This window comes from Choloepus didactylus, chromosome 4, assembly GCF_015220235.1.
Source record: "Choloepus didactylus isolate mChoDid1 chromosome 4, mChoDid1.pri, whole genome shotgun sequence".
Lineage (NCBI taxonomy): Eukaryota > Metazoa > Chordata > Mammalia > Pilosa > Megalonychidae > Choloepus > Choloepus didactylus.
In genome coordinates, this window is record NC_051310.1 from 132,264,038 (window position 1) to 132,288,460 (window position 24,423).

The window sequence follows — 24,423 nt, forward strand, 5'->3', positions numbered from 1 at the left end:
GCCCTTCAGCTTACTCTCCCTCACAGCCCTGAGGATGTGCAGTGTCTTCAAGTCTCCACCACCACTGCCCCTGTTGCGGAGGGTTGGAACCATGGCTGCTGATCCCCTTGTCCAGGGTGGGTTGAAACAATGGCTGCCCCCAGAGCCAGGCCCTCAGCGATCCAAATTCCTTAATCAAAAGCCGTGTTTGGTGATCAGCCATACCCACCCTGGTTCTTGGGGAAGAATATTTTCATGTCTCTTTCTGTCATCAGCAAGCTAGCCAGGGGCTGGACCCCACAGCGGCCTCCCATAAGAGTGGTGGATCGGCACCAGTAGCCACCGCATGGAGAGAGTGATTTACTGCTCTTTACCATAGTTTGTCAGCCTCTTCCTACTGCTTTTTTCTGGATGCTATACAGTCTTTTTCTGGCCTCTGGAGTTTCAAAATAGTTGTTTCACACAGCATCTTCTTATTTAGTAGTTGCTTTGGTGGAAGGAATAAGTTCTGGAGCTCTCTACTCTGCCATCTTCCCCCAGTCCTCCCACCATTGTATTCTGAGGAAGCCTTTTTAAAGTCCCTTTTAAGTAGAACCCTTCCCTAGTACATTTAAAACAGTAGTTTACCAAAGTTTCAGAAGCACAGCCCTAATATGCTTCTTTCACATGTGGAGATATGTGGGTGGTAGAAATACAAACATTTAGAAAGAAGCTAAAGGCAGCAAGATGTAGTTTATTATTGGAAGAGTAGAAATGCGTTAAGAAATTGTTCTTTTCCTTTCTATGAATTAGAATGTTATGCTTCTATTGAGGAACTCTGGCATGTTATGGACTGTAGATATAGCTGATTTGGTTCATAGAAGGTTACAGTAGCCCATGTCTTCAACTCTTCAAGGAGGGAGCCATGCCAAATCCTGGAAATGTGTGAACCAGATCTATGCCTTATGGGTTCCACTGGCTCTACATCTTTATCCTCCTAAAAACAGTGGTGATCAAAGCATAACTGTACTTTCTTCAGCCTCTAGATTCAAGTTCTACTGTAGACCCTGGGTTCTTTGTTCCTTTATACTTAGTGTATCCTGTGGTGCTTTCCCTCACAGGTTCAGTACAGGAGGTGGCTCAGCTACGGCTTCAGCTGCAGCAAGCACAAAAGGCACATGCTTTGAGCGAAAACATGAACAAGGCTTTGCAGGTGAGTGGTGCCAGCTGAAGAGACTCCTTGGGGTAACTGAATCAGGCAATGATTTTACAACCTTTCGGAACCTCAGATTTTTCTATATAAAAGAGATGGTTGAACTAAACCAGCCTATGATGGGGAGGACCCTCGGAAGGTGACTCTGAAAGTAGCACTGGGTAAACAGCTGCCCCTGTTCCGAGGAGACTTGTAGGTAGGAGCAGGAAAGTGGACCGATCCCGAGGAGCTGGAGAAGGCCTCTTTTGTGGATACCTGTGACTTTGGAGGTCCAGGGAATGGACAGCTTATGTTGACTTTTGAACTTAGGACCAGTATTAGCACATCAGCAACTTTCCCTACTAGAGGGATAGTAAAGAATTGTCATGGGCAGGCATGATAGGCATTGGGAGGCCACTGGGCAAAGGCCAGTTAAAATTCCTGACGGGTGTTTGGGAGAGGGCTTTCTGAGTTTTTTTGTAGGGTACTTTCTGGATGTAAGTACCTTTTTTCTTCATCTGGAAGGCTATTAGTATTTCTTATATGCCTGTTCTTTTCCTGGCAATGTGTTAAATACTTTCTCCATGTTATCTCAGTTAATTTAATCATCAAAATATCTCATGAGTTAGGTATTATTACTGCTGCTTTACAGATGGTATTTCCAACGCTCCTCAAGGTTTAGTCATATGATTACAGTCTCACCCACACTGTTGGGTAGACAAACCCAGATCTGTCTAATAACTGCAGAGCCAGAACTTTGCCACCTCTTGCCAATCTGCTCTGCCACCTCCTTCACATGGCATGCCGTTTATCCATGGAAGTGTCCTCAAGATAGGTTTATCAGTGGGTATGAGGAACATTCAATTTAGCAAGATAGGATTACTGCAATTCTCTCCAGTGCTGCTTAGGTTTTCTATGGAACCCTGGAAAGAGGTATTTTGCCTTTTTTGCCACTTGTAGACTAAAGTCCACCATGTTCTTGGCAAAACAATCTACTTAATCCTCTACTTTGATAAGCCAAAAAGTGCTGCCCTTCAGCATCTCAGCTCAAGGGATGCTTTTCTTGGAGGACAAAATGTAAGAAGGAAGTGGGAGAGAACTATATGCATTTGCTTTCTCATTCATTCATTTGTTTATTCAATTCACTTGAACACTTGCTATATGCTGGCCACTAGGTGCTGCTTCTGAGTTCAGAAATATTGAAGTGAGTAAAAAATGTGAATGTAGTTTAGTTGCATTTTGGTTCACTTATAAAGCTGCCTTCTGTGATAAATTGGACCACAGCTGCTCTTCTGGGTCACTTTTGATAGCTATAGCAGTTTTTTGTTTTTCTTAATGTTATATTAATATTTGTCTGAATTTTTACCTCTCATCCATTAAAATTGGTTCTACCTATAGCACAACATGCTTATTAATGAAACCTTAATAGCTTTGATTAAAAGTAGATTATACACCCATAACTTAGAGCCCATCATTCAGAATTATAAATAATGTTTAATGTATGCTAACAATGTATTTGAAGATTTTTTACCTCATAATCAGTACAACAAATTTGGAAGCATAAATAGAATGACAGTTTCTTATATATATATGTGTGTATATATATAAATATAATATTAAAATGACTTTTAATATTTTTGTGTTTTAGGAAGAATTAACAGAATTAAAGGGTGAAATTTCTCTCTATGAATCTGCTGCAAAACTAGGAATACTTCCAATTAACTCAGAAGGAGAATTAAATATAGAACTCACTGAATCATATGTCGATTTGGGTATTAAAAAAGTCAACTGGAGGAAGTCCAAAGTTAACAGGTATTGGATAATAGTTTACTGTAGAATAACCTACATAAATAATATTTATAATGATGGTAAACAGGTAGAAACAGACATGAAATAATGAGCTGACTAGAGGTTCTGGAATGTAGGATGTTTTAGTAATTTTTAATGAAATACAAATGTCTGAATCAAAAGGAACCGGAATCTTAAGTATTGACATTGTACTAATGTTTTCAATACCAAATAGGTACATCAAAGTAAAAAATGATCATTGTAGCTAAAATATGCAAGTAAAGTCTAGAACTGATATGATGTATCTTAACTATTAAAGTGAGAGCATATTATTTTTATATGTTAACACTGTATTGAAAGCAGGTACCTCGCATTTATCATTAGTAAATGGGAAAATAAGCGCTGTTTTTTCCTAGGAACTTTTTGTAGAACCTTACTTTTATCATAGGGATTCTGTCTTTTGTACTACCATTTAATATAGATATTTTAGTGATCTCACAGAAGAGAATGTCTCTCCCAGGAATTGATGGGGGAAGGAGTGGAAGTGGTAGAAGAGGGGACACATTTTAAGTATCATTAACACTTAAAGGTTGAATGAATGGGAGGATGTACATTTTTGAAGCACTTGCTATGTGGGAGGTGTTGTGCAAAGGTCTGGAAATAGAGTACAAAGATGAGATAGAAACTGTCCCTCCCCACAGGAGGTTTATGGTTAGTCTGGTTAGGGAGAGGGAGATATACTTGTAAGCAACTAAGTGTTATGTGCTGAGTGTTATGCTTAATGTATAAAGGCTGGGTGGGAGTTAGATTCATCCATTACTTCTACCGGTTTGAGATAGGTGAGAGATGAGGTGTTTGGAAGAGACTGCATTTAGTCTAAGTGAACTCTGTTTTGAATGCATTTGGCCCACTGTGCCACCACCCAACTTATAGTTTAAGACTGAATTTACCATCTTAATTGTTTATTTAGTGAGTGTTTACTACCTGTGTGTTTCAGATATCATGCAACTAAATAAATACAGACTCCTGAAGAATTTGCTCTGTAATAGATTTGTTGTATTTTTAATAATGTGTTTCCTTTCTAAGAATGGTGAGATGACATTCAGTTGATTAAAAATCTAAAGTGATCAGGTAATACTGTGAAAAAAGATTTCTTTAGTTTAGTAAAGCTCCATTTTCCTGGAGATCAGTCTTCAGGGACTCACTTCTCTCCACATCACAGCTGCAAACCAGAAGGAAGCAGAAAGAATTAGACTGTGTGATGCGTTTAGTAGGAGGCACCTTCAGGTACTTGTCCCAGGGCCGTATCAACTTAGATTTCTTTGCACCCATGAGTTTTCTTGTTTCCTAACTGACCACAGAATATCTGGTGCAGGGAGTTGGGAGATACTACCAGTGCTGCAGCCAGACAGCTTGAGCCTTAGCAAAGAGAGAACTATAGAAACACAAGGGGTTGGGGCTGCTGGGCGGCAGGGCAAGCCACTTTATCCATCTAGGAATGTTCTGAGGACATCAGTCATGGTGCTGAGCCGTAGGAGAAAGGCTTCAGCTTTGATTAGGTAATAGAAGCAAAAGAGGAAGTGTGCGTTGGATCTTTTAGACGGATTAACACAAAATTTTAAAGTTAAAATGTAGTCATCTGGAAAATTCACTGCTGTGAATGCCTCATTTCCTGTTAATGCCAGATTAGTTCTGTAAGGGGCAAGTGGCAAGAGCATGGTCTTTAGAGCCAGACTTTGTTTTGACTCAACAGATGTGCCATTTGTTATTAGTTTTATGACCTTGGGCAAGTTACTTAACTTTTTGAGCCTATTTTCTTATCAGGTTTTTCCTATTAAGTGGATTTAACCCTTGGGGTTAAAGTGAAGATTAAAATACATAATAAATAAGGTGCCTTATAGGATATCTTCTAGCACATATATGCTTGCCTAAATGATAGTGATTATTATTATTTAATAGATGATTAGTTAAAATATTTCACTGATCAGATTTTATATTAATTCAACAATGTACTATGTGAAATATTCTTGATCCTCATCCAAACCTTGTGAAAAATATAGAATCCATTATCCATTTTAGAGCTGGGGAAAACGGAGGTCAGAGAGGTGGACTCCTTTACCTAAGGAGACATGGAAAATTAGTGGCAGAACCAGTATTTGAACCCTAAAACTCCTGAGGCTAGGCCTAATTTTCTGTTTGTTCATACTTACGTGAAAGTGAAACCTTATGCCTTAAGCATCATTCTTTTTTTTTTTTTAAGGATTAAAGATTTAATTCTTGCCAAAAAAGATTTTTTTTTTTCAAGTGTGTTACTACTTTATTTTAGTTTGTTCCATAATGAGCCCAGGAATTGGGTAAATAATACAATTATTTTTTCAAATTCACTACTTCATCATTATGTCTACTGAAATACATTCTTCTACTGTTGTTCTATTTATTTAGCACTCATAGCCAAAATCCCTTAGTAATCTTAAAGCATGTTCCTGTACATATTAATTAAACCAGAGTCATTACAGCATTTTTGCAGCAAAAAGAATGCCAGACACATACATCTACCTGGGAGAATGGGAAATAAGGTGCAGAGTGAGTCATCGTTGAGGTTCAGCGAGAAGCTATCCCAGGAAACACAGGATAAGGGAAGAGAACGTTGAGCTTATAGACATTCCACCCACCAGCAGCTTCATAAATGATAATTCTGCTTTGAGAAAAACTAAATACACTTATTCTCAGATCAAAGTTAGGGGAGATATAGGAGAGAAAAGATTTGTACCGTTCGTCTGATAGACTATGATTCTCAGAATAAGAGCAAGAAACAGTGTGCCCAATGTTTAGAATTTTAGTTCTTTGTGGACTTGAGCTGCTTTCAAATCACTGACCCAAATATTGGTGGCCCCAAGCTTTTATTACCAACTACCACCCTTCCTTAAACTACCACCTAGTAAATTTTAAGGGTTCAGCCTCAATGTTCTATTTTACATTTGTGGAATTTGAGTAGCTAAATCCGCATGTAGCTTGCAGACAGCTTCTCTCCCTTATTATAGTTGGCTGCTAAGCTCAAATAATAAACATTTAACAAGTGGAATGCCTTTTCCCTTTGATCGTTTCAGCAGGCTCCATAAGGGACTGCAGTTTATTTGGATTTAGGGGAACTAACTTCCATAGGGCTCAATATTGAGGCTTCTGCACGATTGGTCACCACTGCTGGCATTTTCCCTTTTGAGGAAAGAAGAGAAAACTATTTTAGTAAGCACTTTCTCTGCTCTCTAACTTGGCTCTGTCTAACAATACAGAATGTGCTGTTTCAGTGGTCAGCATTCAGTAGGAAAATAAATTAAGGATGCGTAATTTGTTAACTGAGCAAAATATAGTGTTCACAGTATGGGAAGATGCATTGTTCTTTTGTATTATGCTTCTTGAACAAGTAGAAATGGTTAAATAGGCCTATATACAGACATACTTAGACTACTTATTTATATTACATATAGAAAAGCTTTGTATATTGGTAAATATATAGCATATTTGTAAGGAGCTCCTTTTAGAACATTTTAAAACATAAACCTATCTAATAATTTGTACATTTACATTCTATTTCTCTTTCTAATATTTTAACATACTTTAATTTGGAATCATTGGAAACTGAAGAACAGTAAAAATTTTAACTGAGATGCTAAAATTTCTTTCTTTTTTAAAAATTGTCTTTATTTTTTATAGCCATTTTATATTTACTAGATAGTAAGGAGAGTTTCCATATCATCTGCACCCATTTTCCCCTGTTAACCTCTTCCATTAGTGTTGAAATCAATGAGCTGATCTGGATATTTTATTATTAACTAAAGTCCATAGTACAGATTTCCTTAATTTCTATTTACTGTCATTTTTTCTGTTACGGGGTCCCATCCAGGATACCGCATTACATTTAATTTTCATGTATTCTTAGGCTCCTCTTGACTTTCCTTGTTTTTGACTGCCTTGATTGTTTTGAGGAGTAGAAGTCAAGTATTTTATAGGATGCCCTTCTATTGGAATTTGATGTTTTCTCATGATTAGATTGTGGTTATGGGTTTTGGGGAGGAAGACCACAGAAGTAAAGTGTCATTTTCATCACATCATTTCAAGTGTACATGCTATCAACTGTTTCTTTTCAAAAGTAGCTCTCACCTCCATTATGGAAAAATTAGAAAATACAGATTAAGCAAAAAGAAGAAAATAAAAATCATCCAATAATCTTACCTCACATCCCACAAAGAAAATCATTGTTTTTGGTATAACTGTTTTGTATGTTTCTAAAAGATAAAATCATATTAAATACATTTTTAAAACTCTGTCTTTTAATTCTGAAATCTTTAATGTCAGTAAATATTGTTACATATAGTTCTTAATGGATATCTAGATGAATGAACCATATTTTAGTTAGCAATACCCTGATGTTTTTAAATTTGTTGTTATACGTAATATCGTAACAAGTATCCTTTCATACTTGTTACATCCTTGATTATTTCCTTAAGATGTGGATAAATTTTCTTGTCAAAGGGTATGTGCATTTTTGAGGCCTTTGATATATGTTGCCAAGCAGCCCTCCAGTTTAAATTATTACCCACATCATGTAACAGTACCTAGCCAGTGCTGAGAGTTATCACTATGTTTTAAATTTTTATGCAGTCTGATCTATTACTTTTTTTGTTTTATTTTTTTCTTAAGCATTATGTTTAAAAAGATGGCATTTTTCCTGGTACTTTTTAGAATTTTATTTTTTTTTAAACTTTTGTTTATTGTGAAATATAGCACATAAAGAAAACCACATGAAGCATAAGTGAACAACTTAATGAATTATTTTAAAGTGAATACTCATAGAACCACCACCCAGGTCAAGAACTAAAACATTGCTAGCAGCTGACCATGTTCATCTTTTAATCATAATCTTGAGGTTAACTGCTGTTTTCACTGCTGTAGCAATAACTTCTGGGTTTGTTATCCTTTTAATACCTAATTATGCATACCTAAACACTACGGATTTGGTTTGCCTTGAAAAAAGCGACTCATACAAGTAGTGTTTTTTTTTTTCCCACAGCTTTATTGAGATATATTTCATATACCTTAAAAATTCACCCATTTCAAGCATACAGATCAGTGATTTTTAGTATATTCATGGAGCTGTGCAATCAATGCCATAATTTAATTTTAGAACATTTCAGCATCCCACAAAGAAACCCATTAGCAGTCATTCCCCACTATCCCTGACCCCTAGCCCTAGACAACCACTAAACCACTTTCTGTCTCTATGGATTTCCTCATTCTAGACCTTTCACACAAATGGAACCATACAATATGTGTGTCTTTTGTAATTAGTTTCTTTCACTAGGCTTAATGTTTTCAAGGTTCATCCATGTTGTTGCAGGAAACAGCACCTCATTCCTTTACACATGGCCAAATAATAGCCATTGTATTGATATGGCATATTTTGTTTATCCGTTCTTCAGTTGATAGACATTTATTTGGGTTGTTTCTACTTTTTGGCTATTAATAATGTTGCTATGAATATTTGTGCATGAGTTTTTGTGTGGACATATGTTTTCACTTCTCTTAGATATATACATAGTAGTAGAATTGCTGTTATACGGTAACTTTATGTTTGAGGAACGACCAAACTATTTTCCAAAGTGGCTGCACCATATTGCGTTCCCACCAGCAAAATTTGAGGGTTCCTATTTCTCTACATCCTTGCCAGCACTTGTTATTTTCAGATTTTTGTTGTTTTAATTCTAGCCATCCTAGTGGGTGTGAAGTGCTAGCTCATCATGGTTTTCATTTGTTATTTCCTTGATGGCTGATGATATTGAGCATCTTTTCATGTGTTTGTTGGCCATTTCTGTATTTCTTTAGAGAAATGTGTATTTAAATCCTTTGCTCATTTTTATTTAAATTGGGTTATTTGTCTTTTGTTGAGTTGTAGGAGTTGTTTATACATTCTGGATACATGTTTCTTGTCAGACATGTGATTTGCAAAAATTTCGTTCCATTTTATGTGTTGTCTTTCATGATGGTGTCCTTTGAAGCAGAATAATTTTTATTTTAATGTAGTTTGATTTATCTATTATTTTCTTTTTTTGCTTGTGCTTTTAGTTGTATACAAGAAACCATTGCCTAGCTCAAGGTCACAAAGATTCACTCTTTTCTTTAGTGAGTTTTCTAGGTTTAGCTCTTACATATAGGTCGAGGATCAAATTTGCGTTAATTTTTGTGTATGATATGAGGTAGGGATCCAGATTCATTCTTTTGCATGTCCTGTTCCTGATCTTAGGGGGCATCCAGTCTTTCTCCATTAAGTATGATGTTAGCTGTGGATTTTTGTAGTTATAAGTGTTCTATTGATCATCTTTTTTCACTCAACGTTTTGTTTGTGAAATTCATGTTGTAGAATGTAGCTGTGACTCATTCAATTATATTTATGTGTGTAGTGTTTGTGTATTTTTTTTTCTTTTGTATGAATGTACCACAATTTATTTTCCATTCTACTGTTCCTAGGTTTTTAGGTTGCTTCCAGGTACAATGTATATGAATTTCTGTTGGGTATATACCTAGAAATGGAATTGCTTGTAGTATATGTGTTTCAGCATTAACAGATAATGTCAAACGGTTGCTTCCAAAGTAATTTTGCCTATTTACACCCCATCAGAAGTATATGAAAGTTCTAGTTGCTCTATCTGCTTGACAATACTTGATATCGTCAGTGTTTTATTTTAAGTCTTTTCATGTGTGGTGATATCTGACTGAGGTTTTAATTTGCATTTCCTGGATTATTAAGATTGAGATCTTTTTATAAAAATATGTGTATTATGTGTATTGGCTGCTTGGGTGTGTGTGAAGTCCCTGTTCAAATCCCTTGCCAATTTTTAAATGGTTTTGTGCATATGTGTGTTTTGTTGACTTGTAGGAATTTATTATTTTTTTAATATATGTTCTGGATATGGGCCCTTTGGTTATGTGTATTGCAACTATCTTCTTACTCTGTGGCTTGCCTTTTCACCTTTTTAATGTGTCTTTGATAAACAGAAGTTCTTCACTTTAATTCTGTCAAATTTATCAATCTTCATGGTTAGTGCTTTTTATGTTCCATTTATAAAACCTTTCCTTATCTCAGGGTCATGAAGATATTTTCCTATGCTGTCTTTTTTTTTTTTTTTTTTTCCCCAGTTTTATTCAGATATAGTCACATACCATACAGTCATCCAAAGTGTACAGTCAGTTGTTCACAGTACCATCACATAGTTGTGCATTCATCACCACAATTTTTGAACATTTTCATTTCTCCAAAAAAATAAAAATAAGAATAAAAATAAAAGTAAAAAAGAACCCCAAAATATCCCATATTCCCCACTGCCCCCCTAATATTAATTTAATTTTTGTCCCCATTTTTCTACTCATCTGTCATACACTGGATAAAGGGAGTGTGAGCTACAAGGTTTTCACAATCACATGGTCACACCATGTAAGCTACATAGTTACACAGTCGTCTTCAAAAATCAAGGCAACTGGGTTGCAGTTTGGCATTTTTAGGTATTTCCTTCTAGCTATTCCAATACACTAAAAACTAAAAAGGGATATCTATATAGCACTTAAGAATGCCCTCCAGAGTAACCTCTTAACTCCATTTGAGATCTCTCAGCCCCTGAAACTTTATTTTGTTTCATTTCTCTTCCCCTTTTTGGTCCAGCAGGCTTTCTCAATCCCATGATGCCAGGTCCAGGCTCATTCTTGGGAGTCATGTCCCACATTGCCAGGGAGATTTACACCCCTGAGAGTCATGTCCTACTAGGGGGGAGGCAGTGCCTATGCTGTCTTTTAAGTTTTATTGTTTTGTCTTATACGTTAGTTTTATCATCTATCTGGAGTTGCTCTTCTTATTAATGTTTTCCTGGTTGTCTTTCTTCTTTATTCTTCCAAATGAACTTTGTAATTGACTTGTCCTGCTCCAGGAAAAAATTCCTGGATACTTTTTTATTAGGATCACCTTAAATATATACATTAACCTAGGGAGAATTAACATCTTTATGATGTTTAATCTTCTTTTCCAAGGACATAACATAGTTTTCCATTTGCTTAAATCTATTTTGTGTCTCTCAAGAGTGTTTTGAAGTTTTCTACACCTAGGTTTTGCACATTTCTTGTTAAATTGATGCTTAGGTTTTTTTATTTTTGCAAAATGAAATCAGGTGTTCTTTTCCATTATTGCTTCTAACTGGCTATTGTTCATATATATGACTTCTGTATGTTGCGTTATGACCTGTTGCTTTTCTAAATTCTCTTTTTGCTTGTAATAGTTTTTCTATTACTTTTTGGGTTTTTCGAGATATATTATCTGGTAATGGAGATTATTTTACCTCTTCCTTTCCACTTATGCTGTAAATTGCTTTCTTTTTTATGTTTATATTAAAAGAATTCTATTTAGAAATCAATAGTATAAATGCTGCCTTCCAAAGTGTTCATACTCTTGCTTTCCCAGCAGCAATGTATAAGAGTTCTGGTTGTTCCACATTATTGGGAAAATTTGGTATTATTAGTCTTTTAAATTTTAGACATACTGTTGCGTGTTTAGTGGTATCTCAATGTGTTGTTTGTCTTTCTAATCATTAATAAAGTTAAGCAACTTTTAATGTGCTCTGTTTTCCTTCTTTTTTCTTTAACTTTTTTTTTCTCATGTGTGTATTTGCCATTTATATGTTTTATTGGGTGAAGTATCTGTTGAAATACTTTGACCGTTTTTTTAAAATTGGGTTGTTTGCCTACTTATTGAATTGTAAGAATTTTAAACTTGATCTGAATTTCAAAAATGGAATAGAATTTCTGCTTCTTGCCATGATGGAATGACAAGGACCAGATTTACCTTCCCAGCCCTATTTCTTTCCTGTGGCTCCTTCTCCAGCCTTGAGGTGATGTGTTCACATGCATACACAGCTCTCCAGGGCTCACGCTCTGTGCAACACCCTCCTCTCCAGTATTTCTCCCCTCAAATTCTAACTACTTTGGTCTCCCCAAACTCTGAACTCTTTCTCTGGAACTCAGATTTCCAGGCTCTGTTTGGGTTTCCCCTCCTTGTGGCACTTGTAGGACTCTTGTTTGTTTCCCTTTGCTCAGGGATCACTGTACTCTGCTGTCCATTGTTTAATGACTGAAAATCATTGTTTCATACATTTTATTGGTATCTAGTTGTTTAGGGCAAGAAGTTAAATCTGGGCCTTGTTACTCCATCATGGCAAGAAGCAGAAATTCTCATCCCATTTTTGAAATTGATTGAAACTGAAGTTGTGTTTAAATTGACATAGATTTTATTTTTGTTTTTTCCCTGCTGCTCAGATATCTGTCCAGTCTGGTGTATTAGTTGGTTAGGAAGTAACTGTTGGTTATTATTACTCTTGGTTAGGAAGGCTAGTTTTACTCGTCTTGCCTCCTTTATTTTTGTTGAAGTTCACATAGCCGGAATCCTTAGAGTAAGACCAAGCTTGAGAGTAGTCTTCCTATGAATGAAGTTATTTCTCTATATGGGGACATGACAAATGTATCTTTATGTACACCAAAACTTAAAATTGTTTTGAAATACTAGTATATACTTTACCAGTTCACACACATACAAAAAGATCATTGCTGTGCTTAGTAGCTTTTAAAGAATAACCACACTTGATTTGCTATTAAATTTAATCTTAAAAATCAATTTCTTTGTAGCATTGTGAAACCAGATGATCGAAATGAAGAGCTTTCCAAAGATGAGATCATTCACAAGCTGAAAGCTGAAGTGCACCGTTTGCTGGGTAGCAACTCCGTGAAGCGACATCTTGTTTCTCAGTTACAAAATGACCTCAAAGATTGTCATAAAAGGATTGAAGATCTTCAACAGGTGGAGAAGGATGAAAAAAGCATGGAGGTTGAGGTCTGTACACATTCTTACAAAGTTTTATCTTATACACTTTTCACATTTAAAATAAACCTTTGACTTTCAGGGGTTTATTTAACTTTTTTTAGAAAAATTTAAAGAAGGAAATGCCACTTAATGGAATATATTTTCTACTTACTCTTGGCACTGAGTAAAAGAGATGCCAATTATGTCAAATTCCTTTACAGCAATGACAAGAAAGAATTCTGCGTAGCAAGGTATTAACGTCTCCCCAAGATTGGCCTGTACAACAGTGCTCTAAAATCTGGTGAAAATCTACACAATGAAATCTTTTAGCATTTTGTCTTTCTCCGGCCTATATGTTCCTATAACAAGAATCATTCTATATAAGGAAATTAATTAGGTGGTGATGGCATTACAGGTAGGAAAGGAACAGAATCATTTTGAGAGGTCCAAGTCATAGAGTCCTAAAGTTGAAATCCACCTTTGTGTCCTTCAGTTAGCCTCCTCAATTTATGAATGAGGAAAATGAGGCTGGAGGAGTTTGTGACCCTTTTGAGGTTACAGAGTCAACCTTTAGGCAAATTGAAACTAAAACACATGACTAGTAAGTAGGCCAAGGAAACTTCTACCGGGTCTTGCTATCACAGAGATGTTGAGGGCTGCCCTACCTTAACAACTGCCCTTTCCACCCTTCCATATGTCACAAATGTCAACCCATCTGTATCCCAATAGAAAATAACACATAAAAGACCTACTAACTAGGAATTGGAAAGGGAAGAGGGAAAATGAAATGTAAATAATATATTCCTTTCTTCCTGGACTGAAATAATTTTTACTTCCTACTTTAGTAAACTGTTTTATCTCCTGATCCTTTAAACTAGGAGTTGTGTAAGATGTTCTCTGGTGCCAATTATAATGGAATTTTAATTGTGGCTGATTTATTTTGCCGAAATAATGGTGTATTTTTACTTTTAAACTTTGCCCAGCCTTGTTCCCGCTTATGAGTATTTGATGAGAACAACATTGATTTCAATTCTAACAACCACATGATGGTGGCCCATGCCATGTGTGGTCTCTATAACCTTCCTCTTTGCCCCTGTTGTCTGGTAGATTAAAAGGAGCTATCCCATCTTTGAATACTGTTTTTGTTTAGCTACTCTGTTGCCACAATGATTTCTCAGCAGTCGACATCTAAATTCTGGTTTTTCTTGAAGTTTTACTTCAACCCTTCCTGCTTGTGTCTGTTCTGCTTCAACTTACTATATAGCGATTTCTTAGGGATATTGTCTGGATAATTCTCTGCATATTTTGTCAGTAAATATTTGATGAATTAGCATGTTTTTTGATTCACTTCCTAGATGGGGGTAAAGGAGAGGAAAGTAAATATTTTTAAAATAAACCCTCAAGTTCATAGTCATATAGTTAGTCCATGAACACCTGCAAACTCCTTTTGCCTCTAATTTCCCATGTCTTTTCTAATGGTGCTTTTTATTTAATCACTAAGGCAGAAAGCATGGTTGGGAGATATGTGGAGGAAGAGCAAAATCATTCAATTTAAACTTTTTTTTAATTTTGAAAAGCTTTTCTGTACAAGGCCTTGTGGGATTTAATGAAGAAAGAAACAATGGCCGGTTCTTGAAGGAACTTAACGCCAAGAAGAGCACTGTCCAATAAAAATATAATATAAACTACATAGGTAATTTACAATTTTCTCCTAGTCCTATTAAAGTATAAAGTAACAGGTGAAATTAATTTTAATAATATATTTTTAATGCAATATGATGCAACATATTATCATTTCAACATAATTAATATAAAAAAACTGTTAATGAGATGGTTTACTTTTTTTCTTTTTTGGTACTAAATATTTGAAATCTGGCATGCCCTTTACATTTAGAGCACATTTCACTTTGACTAGCCACATATCATGTGCTCAGTGCCCACAAGGGGTTGTGGCTACCATATTCAACAATACTGATCTGTAAGGAGATGGACATCATAACTTTTTATAATATGGATGATACTAGTTATGAACGAAGTACTCTGAGGAGGAATAACTTGGTAAGGCAGCCTTTAAGGAGGGGACATATGATCTCTGTCCTGGAGCACAAATCCATGAAAGAAAGTATGAAAGGAGAGTTCAACTTTGAATAAAAGTATATGAAAAGGTGTAGCAAATAAGCTGGTATGACTGGAGAGTGGGGTATATGAATAAAAGTGTAGACTATACAAGTTCAACCTTTCTGAAATCTTTAATTAGGCCACCAATAATTTAGATGTCTTAACATCTATTTTTACCAAGAATGATCATAGCTTGCATCCAGTCCTGAGGATAATGAAATGATGTTGAACTTCACGGGTTGCTACAAGGAAATGTATTAACAGAAAGAAATAACAGTTCAAACTTCCTTAGGTATCTTTTTAAAGAAAATTGCATCATCAAATCCTCCTCTATCCCTTGTAAGTATTAGGAAAGCCAGCAAAAATATTTATTTTGTAATCTACTTGGCATATTTCTTTTAGGAAGATCTTAAACATACTGATATATTTATTGCCTTATATATAACCCTGTAAGTATATTTTATGTTTGTTTATATCTATCTTATATGGAACAATTTAAAATTATTAGAGTTCTAGTTTTTTGCTTTTATATCATAAAAGTTTTCATAGCAGTGATTTATTTAAAAGCTGAGTTCTTGCTCAGAAATCTTATTTATAATAACTACTTTATGACATTTTCAAGATAATACATGATAAAATTAGGGGACTGCCCATACATAACACTATGCAGTGATTAGGAGTGGGCCAAATACTGTGCTGTTCATTCTGATTGACCAACTGGTCCATTGAGTTAGAATGTAGTAAAGGCCTTAGGAAAATCAGACTGCCTCACTAATAGTCAGAGCCCACATCTACACTGAACTTACTGTGAGCATAATAAATAAAACACAGAGGCTTTTCTGTGTCTGATGTTCAGTAAAGATCACCTTACCACAGATTGTGGTTAAAGCCATATTCTAATGCCAAAGACACTTGATAGGCAGTGTTCAATAGCCAGTTCAGGATCCTAGCTAGAATCTTTTCAGACAGAAACCAGGGAGAAACTGTAAGAATTGCTGTGTTAAATTTCTTGTTTTCTTGAAGATAATAGGTCTTTAGTATTCTACCTTTAGAATGAAATTTTGTGACATTCAAGTGTTACTTCTCCTTTGAAAGATACTTGCAAGGGTACTAGGTTGATAAGGCATATCTAGTAATGAGTATCATAAACTTAAAAAGTAGAGACCAAGGACAAAAATGAAAACCATTCTTGTGAATCAGCAAAATCCTTAAAAGCCTCACTAGTACCCCAAAATCTGGAGAAAAGCTAACTGAGTAGATATTCTTAGCTTTTCTTTCTTCTGATGGGGTTAGTAGAAATGGCTTCTGGAAAAGACGGCAAGTGAAAAAGGGAAAGGGAACCACTGGCGCCATCTCCCTCTGAGGAAAGTGCAGAATCCACTGCTCTGCACTGAATCGGGAGACTGAGCTGAAGGCTTAGAGTTCCATCATCCCACACACACCTTCCCCCGCGGAGAACAAACTTTGCGGGATATGTTTCAAACATTGTAGAAGGGAGCTCAGAGTCCAGGCACATACACAAACCACAACAAATCAAATAGAGTAGATATTTTTAAAAATCTGGCCCCTCCTGATCAAGATTGTGGAATGAGAGGCTTCAGGGCTCTACACCCCAACAGGAGCTTTAAGCAACCAGCAAGAACTGGCAGAAACATCTTTCTCAAAGCTCCAGAAAACAGTTAAAGCCCTGCAGTAACAAGGCAAGCACCAAATCAAGAAAAAGGCAACTTAGAGGCTGTAGGATTTCCGTGGTGCCATGGCTGGCCTCTTCCCCATCCCCTTGTTGGCCCATGTTACCAGTGTGGGTCCCTGATCCTGTTCTGGAGTGAGCAGAATAACCCTCATGCATGTATTGGAGCATGTATGTCTGGCCCAGTCTTTCTGGTGGCGGCCTGAGAGACTCAACCAGGACACTCGTCATAGGCTTGCTATTCTAGAACTTGCTCTGTGTGTAGAAGGTAATTCACAGAGCTTTCCTACAGAATGCTATAGGACAGCAATCAAATAATGGCTGCCTGGGGCAAGTGATTCCTGGCTGTAGGACATAACAGTGCAGTACTCAAGACAGCAAGGAAACTATTTCCAAGGGAAGAGAGAATATTCATATCTCTGTAAATGGAGGAATTTCTGTGGCCACAGACACATGCCCAAGACAAAATGCATGCAAAGAAAGAACCAGTGAGGCCCCTACCCTGTGTCCTTGAGTTCTTCTCTAAATTCATGGTATGGATAAGTTCTGAAGAAGAGCACTCCTGCAGGTCAATCTGCGAAGACTGGGAAAAGTGTTTTGTTTTTTTCCTTTTCTCTCTTTTTGTTAGCTCCTGCCATTCAAGGAAAGCTCTGTCATAATAATAGCTGGAATACAAGCTGAAGGAACAGACACCTGAGAGTCTAAATTTCTGCAGTAGCACATTAAAATAGCAAAATGTTCAGGTTTCAGTAAAAGATTACAAAACATACAGAGAAACAGGAAGCAATGGGCCAGACAAAAGAAAAGATGAAAGCATTAGAAACCATCAGTGAGGAGGACCAGACTTGAGACATACCAGACAAAGACTTTTTTAAGAACAGTCCTAAATATTTTCAAAGAACTAAAGAAAAACGTGGACAAAGAACTAAAGGAAATGAGGAAAATGATAGATGAATACAGAGAATACCAATAAAGAGATGGAAATTATGAAAAGGACTCAAACAGAGCTGAAGATCACAGTAACAGAAATTAAAAATTCCCTAGGGGGATTCAGTAGCAGATTTGAGCTGGTAGAAGAATCAGTGAACCTGAAGATAAGATAATTGAAATCATCTGGCTGGAGGAAAAGAAAGAAGAAAGAATGAAGAAAAATGAACATAGCTTAAGAAATCTGTGGGGCACCATCAAACATAACAATAAAAGTATTGTGGGAGTCCCAGAAGGAGAAAAAAGAGAGAAAGGGGCAGAGAGAATATTCAAAGAACAATGGCTGAAAACTTCCCAAATTTAATAAAAGACATGAATGTACACATCTCAGATACTCAACAAAACTCCAAACAGGATAAACTTAAATATATCCACACCACAGCATAGTATAATCAAACTGTCAAATGCTAAAGAGAAAGAATTCTGAAAGCTGTGACAGAGAAACAGTGTGTCGCCTACAAGGGAGCTTCAACAAGATTAAGTGCTGATTTCCCATCAGAAACTGTATGCAAGAAGGTGGTAGAATATTTAAAATGCTGAAAGCAAAAAATTTCAAGCAAAATTTCTATATCTGGTAAAAATGTCTGTCAACAATGAGGGAGAGATTAAGACATTACCAGATAAACGAAAACTGAAGGAGTTTGTCACCATTAGTAGGGCTACAAGAGATGCATAAGAGAGTTTGCTGGTTGAAAAGAAGGGACAGCCAGTAGACTAAAGCCTCTGAAGAAATAAAGATATCCAGTAAGGGTAACGATCTGGGTAAATATAAATGTTAGTACTGTTGTATTTTTGGTTTGTAACTCAAGTGTTTACTTACTAAAGGATCTAAAAGGCAAATGGGTGAAATGTAATGATAAATCAAGGGTTTTGGACTCATAATGTATGAACATTTACTTTAGACAAGAGCTACATAAAGGACAGAGGGGTATAGGAATATAATTTGTATATTCTTTTGAATTTAAGTTGGTATGAAAGCAAACAAGATTGTTAATGATTTAGAATGTTAAATTTAAGCACCATGGTTACCACAAATAAAATACTGGAGAATATACAAGCTCACAGAGACAAAAAATAGAGTACAGGTTGCTGGGAGCAGGGGACTGGGGGCATGGAGAATTAATGCATGTTCCAGTTTGCCAAAGCTTCCAGAATGCCAAATGCCAGAAATGGATTCACTTTTATAAAGGGGATTTATTAGGTTTCAGATTTATAGTTCTAAGCCCATAAAAGTGTCCAAATTAAGGCATCAACAAGAGGATACCGTCACTGAGGAAAGGCTGATGGTATCTGGAACACCTATGCCAGCTGAGAAGGCACATGGCTGGCATCTGCTGATCCTTTGCTCCTGGGTTGCATTGCTTTCAGCTTCTGATTCCAGTGGCCTTCTCTTTCAGCATCTGTGGGTTCACACTTAGTTTCTCCGGAGCAAACTCTGGGCTTCATCTCTTAGCTTAGCAACTCCAAATGTCTGGTTTCAGCAGCTGTCTCCAAAACGTCTCTGGGCGTTTTCTCTGTAAGTATCTCGATCTGTGTCAACTCTGAGCTCTCCTCTGTGGGCTCTCTTAAGGACTCCAGTAAACTAATTAAGGCCCACCTTGAATGGGCAGGGCCACACCTCCATGGATGTAATCTTAATTAAAAGGTTCCACCCACAAGTGGGTGGGTCACATCTCCATGGAAACAACCTAATCAAAAGATCCACTCACAATAGGTCTGCCCCCACAAGATTGCATTAAAGAACATGGTGTACATAACAGATTCAAATCAGCACAATGCATAATGGGTGTAGGGCTTCTATTCGGGGAGATGAGAAATTTTTGGCAATGGAAGATGGTGAAGGTACTGCAACATAGTGAATGTGATTAATCCCACTGAATGGTATGCTTGGGAGTGGTTGAGATGGGAAAGTTTATGTTCTATATATGTTCCTACAATTTTTTTTTTTTTTTAAAAGAGAAACTAGAGAGACAATGACAAATGCAGTATGTGATCCTGGATGGGATCTAACAAAGGAGGAGAAAAGACTCAAAAGGACGTTATTGGAATATATGAAAAAATTGGAATATAACTGTAAGCTGTGTGTCAGTATTGAATTTCTTGATCTTGATAACTGCTCTTAAAGTAGTTATATAGGTGAATGTATACATCATGCTCCTTGTATACTTAGTACTGCCATGTACATTTCCTCAATCTACACTCAAGTATTCAGAAAGTGGACTGATAGACAAACACAGACAGATGGATGAATGGATGGATAAAAAGATGGATTGATAGGTGGATAGAGAGATACAATGATATGGCAAATTGGGGTATCTGGAGTGATGGGGTATGTTAGAGTTCTCTGTATGTGTATTGTATTATTTTTGTAACTGTCCTATAAATTTGGAATTATTTTTTTTTAAAGTTTAAAAAATATTAATAACCCATCAATGAATAAAGAACTTATAAAAATAGGTGAGGAAAACAAATAGATGGCAAGAGGAAAATGTGCAAGGTTATATAAACAGATAAATTCAAGAAGAGGAAAATACAGATGAACAGCGATGATATGTAAGAGGATCCACTCTGGTGTCATTACAAGAAATGCAAATGAAAACAGTTGTTAGATACCCCTTTTCCTATTCAACATAACGGTTATTTAAAAAGAATCAGGAGAACCTAAGATGGCAGCTAGGTGAGACAGGGCAAAAAAACACCTCCGTGAAAAATACTAGTTAAAAACCAGAAAGTGACCCAGAATACTGGTATCAGCGATGCGCCAGCTGGACGAGGTCTGCTAGTACCACAGGGGCCGTATACTTGGTGAAACTGGGAGTCTGCATTCTGAAATGAGTGAGTAAGCTGGCTGGAAGACCCGCAGCCGTGCTGCAGTATGGGGAAGCCAGGGGTTGGCGTTTGGAGACCGACTAGTTCTTTTAAAAAAAAAAAGAAAAAGAAAAACCCAGGAGCGGCTGCAGTTGTTACAGTGGGAACCACGCAGTAAAACACAGCATGAGAGGGCTGAGCTGCCCTCTCGGTGTCTGGCCTGAAGGATAGCCTGCTGCAGATACCCTCAGGGACAGGGGAGCGGAGGGGAGAGCCGGAAGCAGAAAGAAACCCCGCAGCTTGCAGCTGGCTCCCAGAGGGCTGGATAAACTCCTGCCCGGGGCCGTGCCCACAGCCCAGAGCCCCGCCAGTTGTCCCGGAGCTGGGAAGGAGGAACTGTGCGAGGAGGGGGGCGTTGAGATCCCCCGTTCGGCCATCTTTGCGTCAGGCTGAGAGCGCCCCTGCACGGACTGGCGGCCTGGGGATTCCCTTGAGGGACGGCGCACACTGGTGATGTAGCACAGCATTACCTCAGCAGAGGTCCTGGAAGATCACAGCTGAGAAGGGGGGCCCACCTGGAAAACCCAGGGACGCTACACCAAGTCCAGTGGTTTGTGGGTCAGCGAGAGAGAGGGTCTGGGGCTGAACTGAAATGAAGGCTTAGACTCTTGCAGTGGCCTTGAATCTCCGGGAACCTGAGGGATTTGAATATTAAAACTGTCCTTCCTCCCTGGCCACCCAGACACACACCCCACATTCAGGGCGGTCGGCTCCAGTAGCACACCTAAACTGAGTTCACCATCTGAACCCCACAAGAATCATTTCCCCACACACCGTGGGGACAAGGTGGAGGAGAACTGACTTGAGGGGTATAGGTGACTCGCGGACACCGTCTGCTGGTCAGTTAGAGAAAGTGTACACCACCAACTTGTAGTTCTGAAAAATTAGATTGGTATCTTTTTTTTACAACGTGAAAGAACCCTATCAAGCAAAGCAAATGCCAAGAGGACAAAAACAACAAAAAATCTTAATCCATATGATAAAACCAGACGATATGGAAAACCCAATTCCAGACTCACAAATCAAAATATCAGAAGAGACACAGTACTTGGCACAATTAATCAAAGAACTACAATCGAGGAGCGAAAACATGGCAAAGGATTTAAAGGACATAAAGAAGACCATTGCCCAGGATATAAACGACATAAAAAAGACCCTAGAAGAGCATAAAGAAGACATTGCAAGAGTAAATAAAAAAATAGAAGATCCTATGGAAATAAAAGAAACTGTTGGCCGAATTAAAAAGACTCTGGATATTCACAATACAACATTAGAGGAAGTTGAACAACGTCTCAGTGTCCTAGAAGTCCACAGAACAGAAAATGAAAGAACAAAAGAAAGAATGGAGAAAAAAATAGAAAAAATCGAAATGGATCTCAGGGATACGATAGATAAAATAAAACGTCCAAACTTAAGACTCATTGGTGTCCCAGAAGAGGAAGAGAAGGGTAAAGGTCTAGAAAGAGTATTCAAAGAAATTGTTGGGGAAAACTTCCCAAACCTTCTACACAATATAAATACACAAAGCATAAATGCCCAGCGAACTCCAAATAGAATAAATCCAAATAAACCCACTCCAAGACATATTCTGATCAGACTCTCAAATTCTGAAGAGAAGGAGCAAGTTCTGAAAGCAGCAAGAGAAAAGCAATTCACCACATACAAAGGAAACAACGTAAGACTAAGTTGCAACTACTCAGTGGCCACCATGGAGGCAAGAAGGCAGTGGCATGACATATTTAAAATTCTGAGAGAAAAATTTCCAACCAAGAATACTTTATCCAGCAAAACTCTCCTTCAAATTTGAGGGAGAGCTTAAATTTTTCACAGACAAACAAATGCTGAGAGTTTGCCAATAAAAGACCTGCCTTACTCCAGATACTAAAGGGAGCCCTACCAACAAAGAAACAAAGAAAGGAGAAAGAGATATAGAGAATTTTAACAGACATATATAGAACCTTACATCCCAAATCATCAGGACACTCATTTTTCTCTAGTGATCATGGATGTTTCTCCAGAAGGGACCATAAGCTGGGACATAAAACAAGCCTCAGTAAATTAAAACAAAACAAAACAAAACAAAACAAAACAAAAAAAAATTTGAATATATTCAAAGTACATTCTCCAACCACAATGGAATACAAATAGAAGTCAATAATTTTTGAATTGTAACTCCACTATTTACTTCCTACATGATATAAAATACACAAACTCTAAGGACAAATCAGTGGTTTTGAACTCAATGTAAAATATGTAATTTTAGACAGCTATATAAAGGTGGGGGAATGGAGGAGTATAGGAACATAGCTTATGTGTCCTATTGAAGTGAAGGTGGTATCAAAGAAAAACAAGATTGTTATGGATTTAAGAGGTTAATTTTAAGCCCCACAGTAAACACAAAGAAATTATGAGAGAATATGACCATAGAGTTGAAAAGTAGAGTATAGGTTAAGAGAAATGGGGGAAGGGGCAATGGGGAGTTAAGAAATGAGTGTAGGATTGCTGTTTGAGGAGAAGGGAAATTACCAGTAATGGAAGGTAGGAAAGAGCATTACAACATTCTAAATGTGATTAATCCCACTAATGGAATGCTAGGGAGAGGGTGGAATGGGAAGATTTAGGCTGTATATATGTTTCCACAATTGAAAAAAAAAATAAAAATAAAAAAGACAGTCTAAATAGATGACAGTTGAATGCCAAGGATGAACCTGGATGGGATCTGAGGATGGAGGACAGGAGGCTCAAAGGGACTCAGTTGAGACATAAGGAAAAGGAAATGTAGAATGTAAGCTTTGTATCATTGTTGAATCTCTCGTATTTCTTAGCTGCGCTTAATGGGATTGCATAAAAGAATGTTCTTGTTCATGGGAAGTGTATATGTGAATTACAGTGTTTGTTCAAGGATGTGTGCAGCTTGCTCTCATGCTTGCTTCTGTTCAGGAGACAGAGCAATAGATGATGGATGATAGATAGGGAGGGAGGGAGGGAAAGAAATAGCGATGTGACAGCATGTTAAAGTTGGGGGTTTAGGGTATTGGGGGAGGGAGGTCAGGGTATGCTGGAGTTCTGTGTATGGGGTTTGTATTGTTTTGCAACTGTTCCTATAACTACGAATTTATTTCAAAAAAATAAAAATAATCACTACTATTGAGATGAAGAGAGTTGAACAGAATCATGCAGTACCTTACAGTATAAATTGTATAACCCTTGTAGAATGCAATTTGTCAAAGTCTATCATGAGTCTTAAACATTGTATCTATTGTTAAAATAATATTCATGAGTCCATTCTGAAATGAACAAATAAAATAAATAGAGAAATCAATACAGAAATAGAATAAATGCTAAACTTTAGTGGATGAAAGTTTGATAATAGGTTATTTGTGTAGTCTCAAAGTATCTTGTCCTAAGATACATATTGATATGTGCCTCCTGTTGTCATGTACTGAAAAGGGCACATCACTGTAGTGGCTGAAATGTATAACCTGAATTCATGCCAAATGAATAAATGAAATAAAATGAAATAAAAATTTATAACCTGAATTCATGCCAAAAATGTATAACCTTAATTTAATAATGAAGTAACATCAGAAAAAAAAAAACAATTTGAGGGAGATCCTAGACCATAACTGGCTAGTTCTCTTTAGAAATGTCCTTGTTTTGAAAGACAAAGACTGAGGAACTGTCACAGAATGGAAGAGACTAATGAGACTAATGACAGCTAAATGCAGTGTGGGATTGTGGATTGGATCCAGCAACAGTAAAAAATATTAGAGAAAAATTGGAGAAATTTGTATAAAATCTGTATATAACAGTTGTACATCAGTGTTAATTTCCTGGTTTTGATAATTATACTGTGGTTATATTTGGGAAAGATAGATGAAAGGTATATAGAAATTATTTGAATTGTTTTTGCAGTTTCTTCCTTACATG

The 24,423-nt window shown here is 37.0% G+C and overlaps 1 protein-coding gene across 6 annotated transcripts in view; it reads left to right on the forward strand.

Annotated features, from left to right (window-relative positions):
* The window catches only part of CEP152 (centrosomal protein 152), a 128,406-nt gene that overhangs the window by 56,918 nt on the left and 47,065 nt on the right, over positions 1–24,423 (forward strand). For all 6 annotated transcript variants that reach the window (XM_037834041.1, XM_037834038.1, XM_037834042.1 and 3 more), the window contains exons 11-13: positions 1,080–1,171; positions 2,799–2,962; positions 12,656–12,860. In XM_037834041.1, coding sequence (XP_037689969.1) covers positions 1,080–1,171; positions 2,799–2,962; positions 12,656–12,860 — 461 coding nt within the window. The remainder of the gene's footprint in view (positions 1–1,079; positions 1,172–2,798; positions 2,963–12,655; positions 12,861–24,423) is intronic.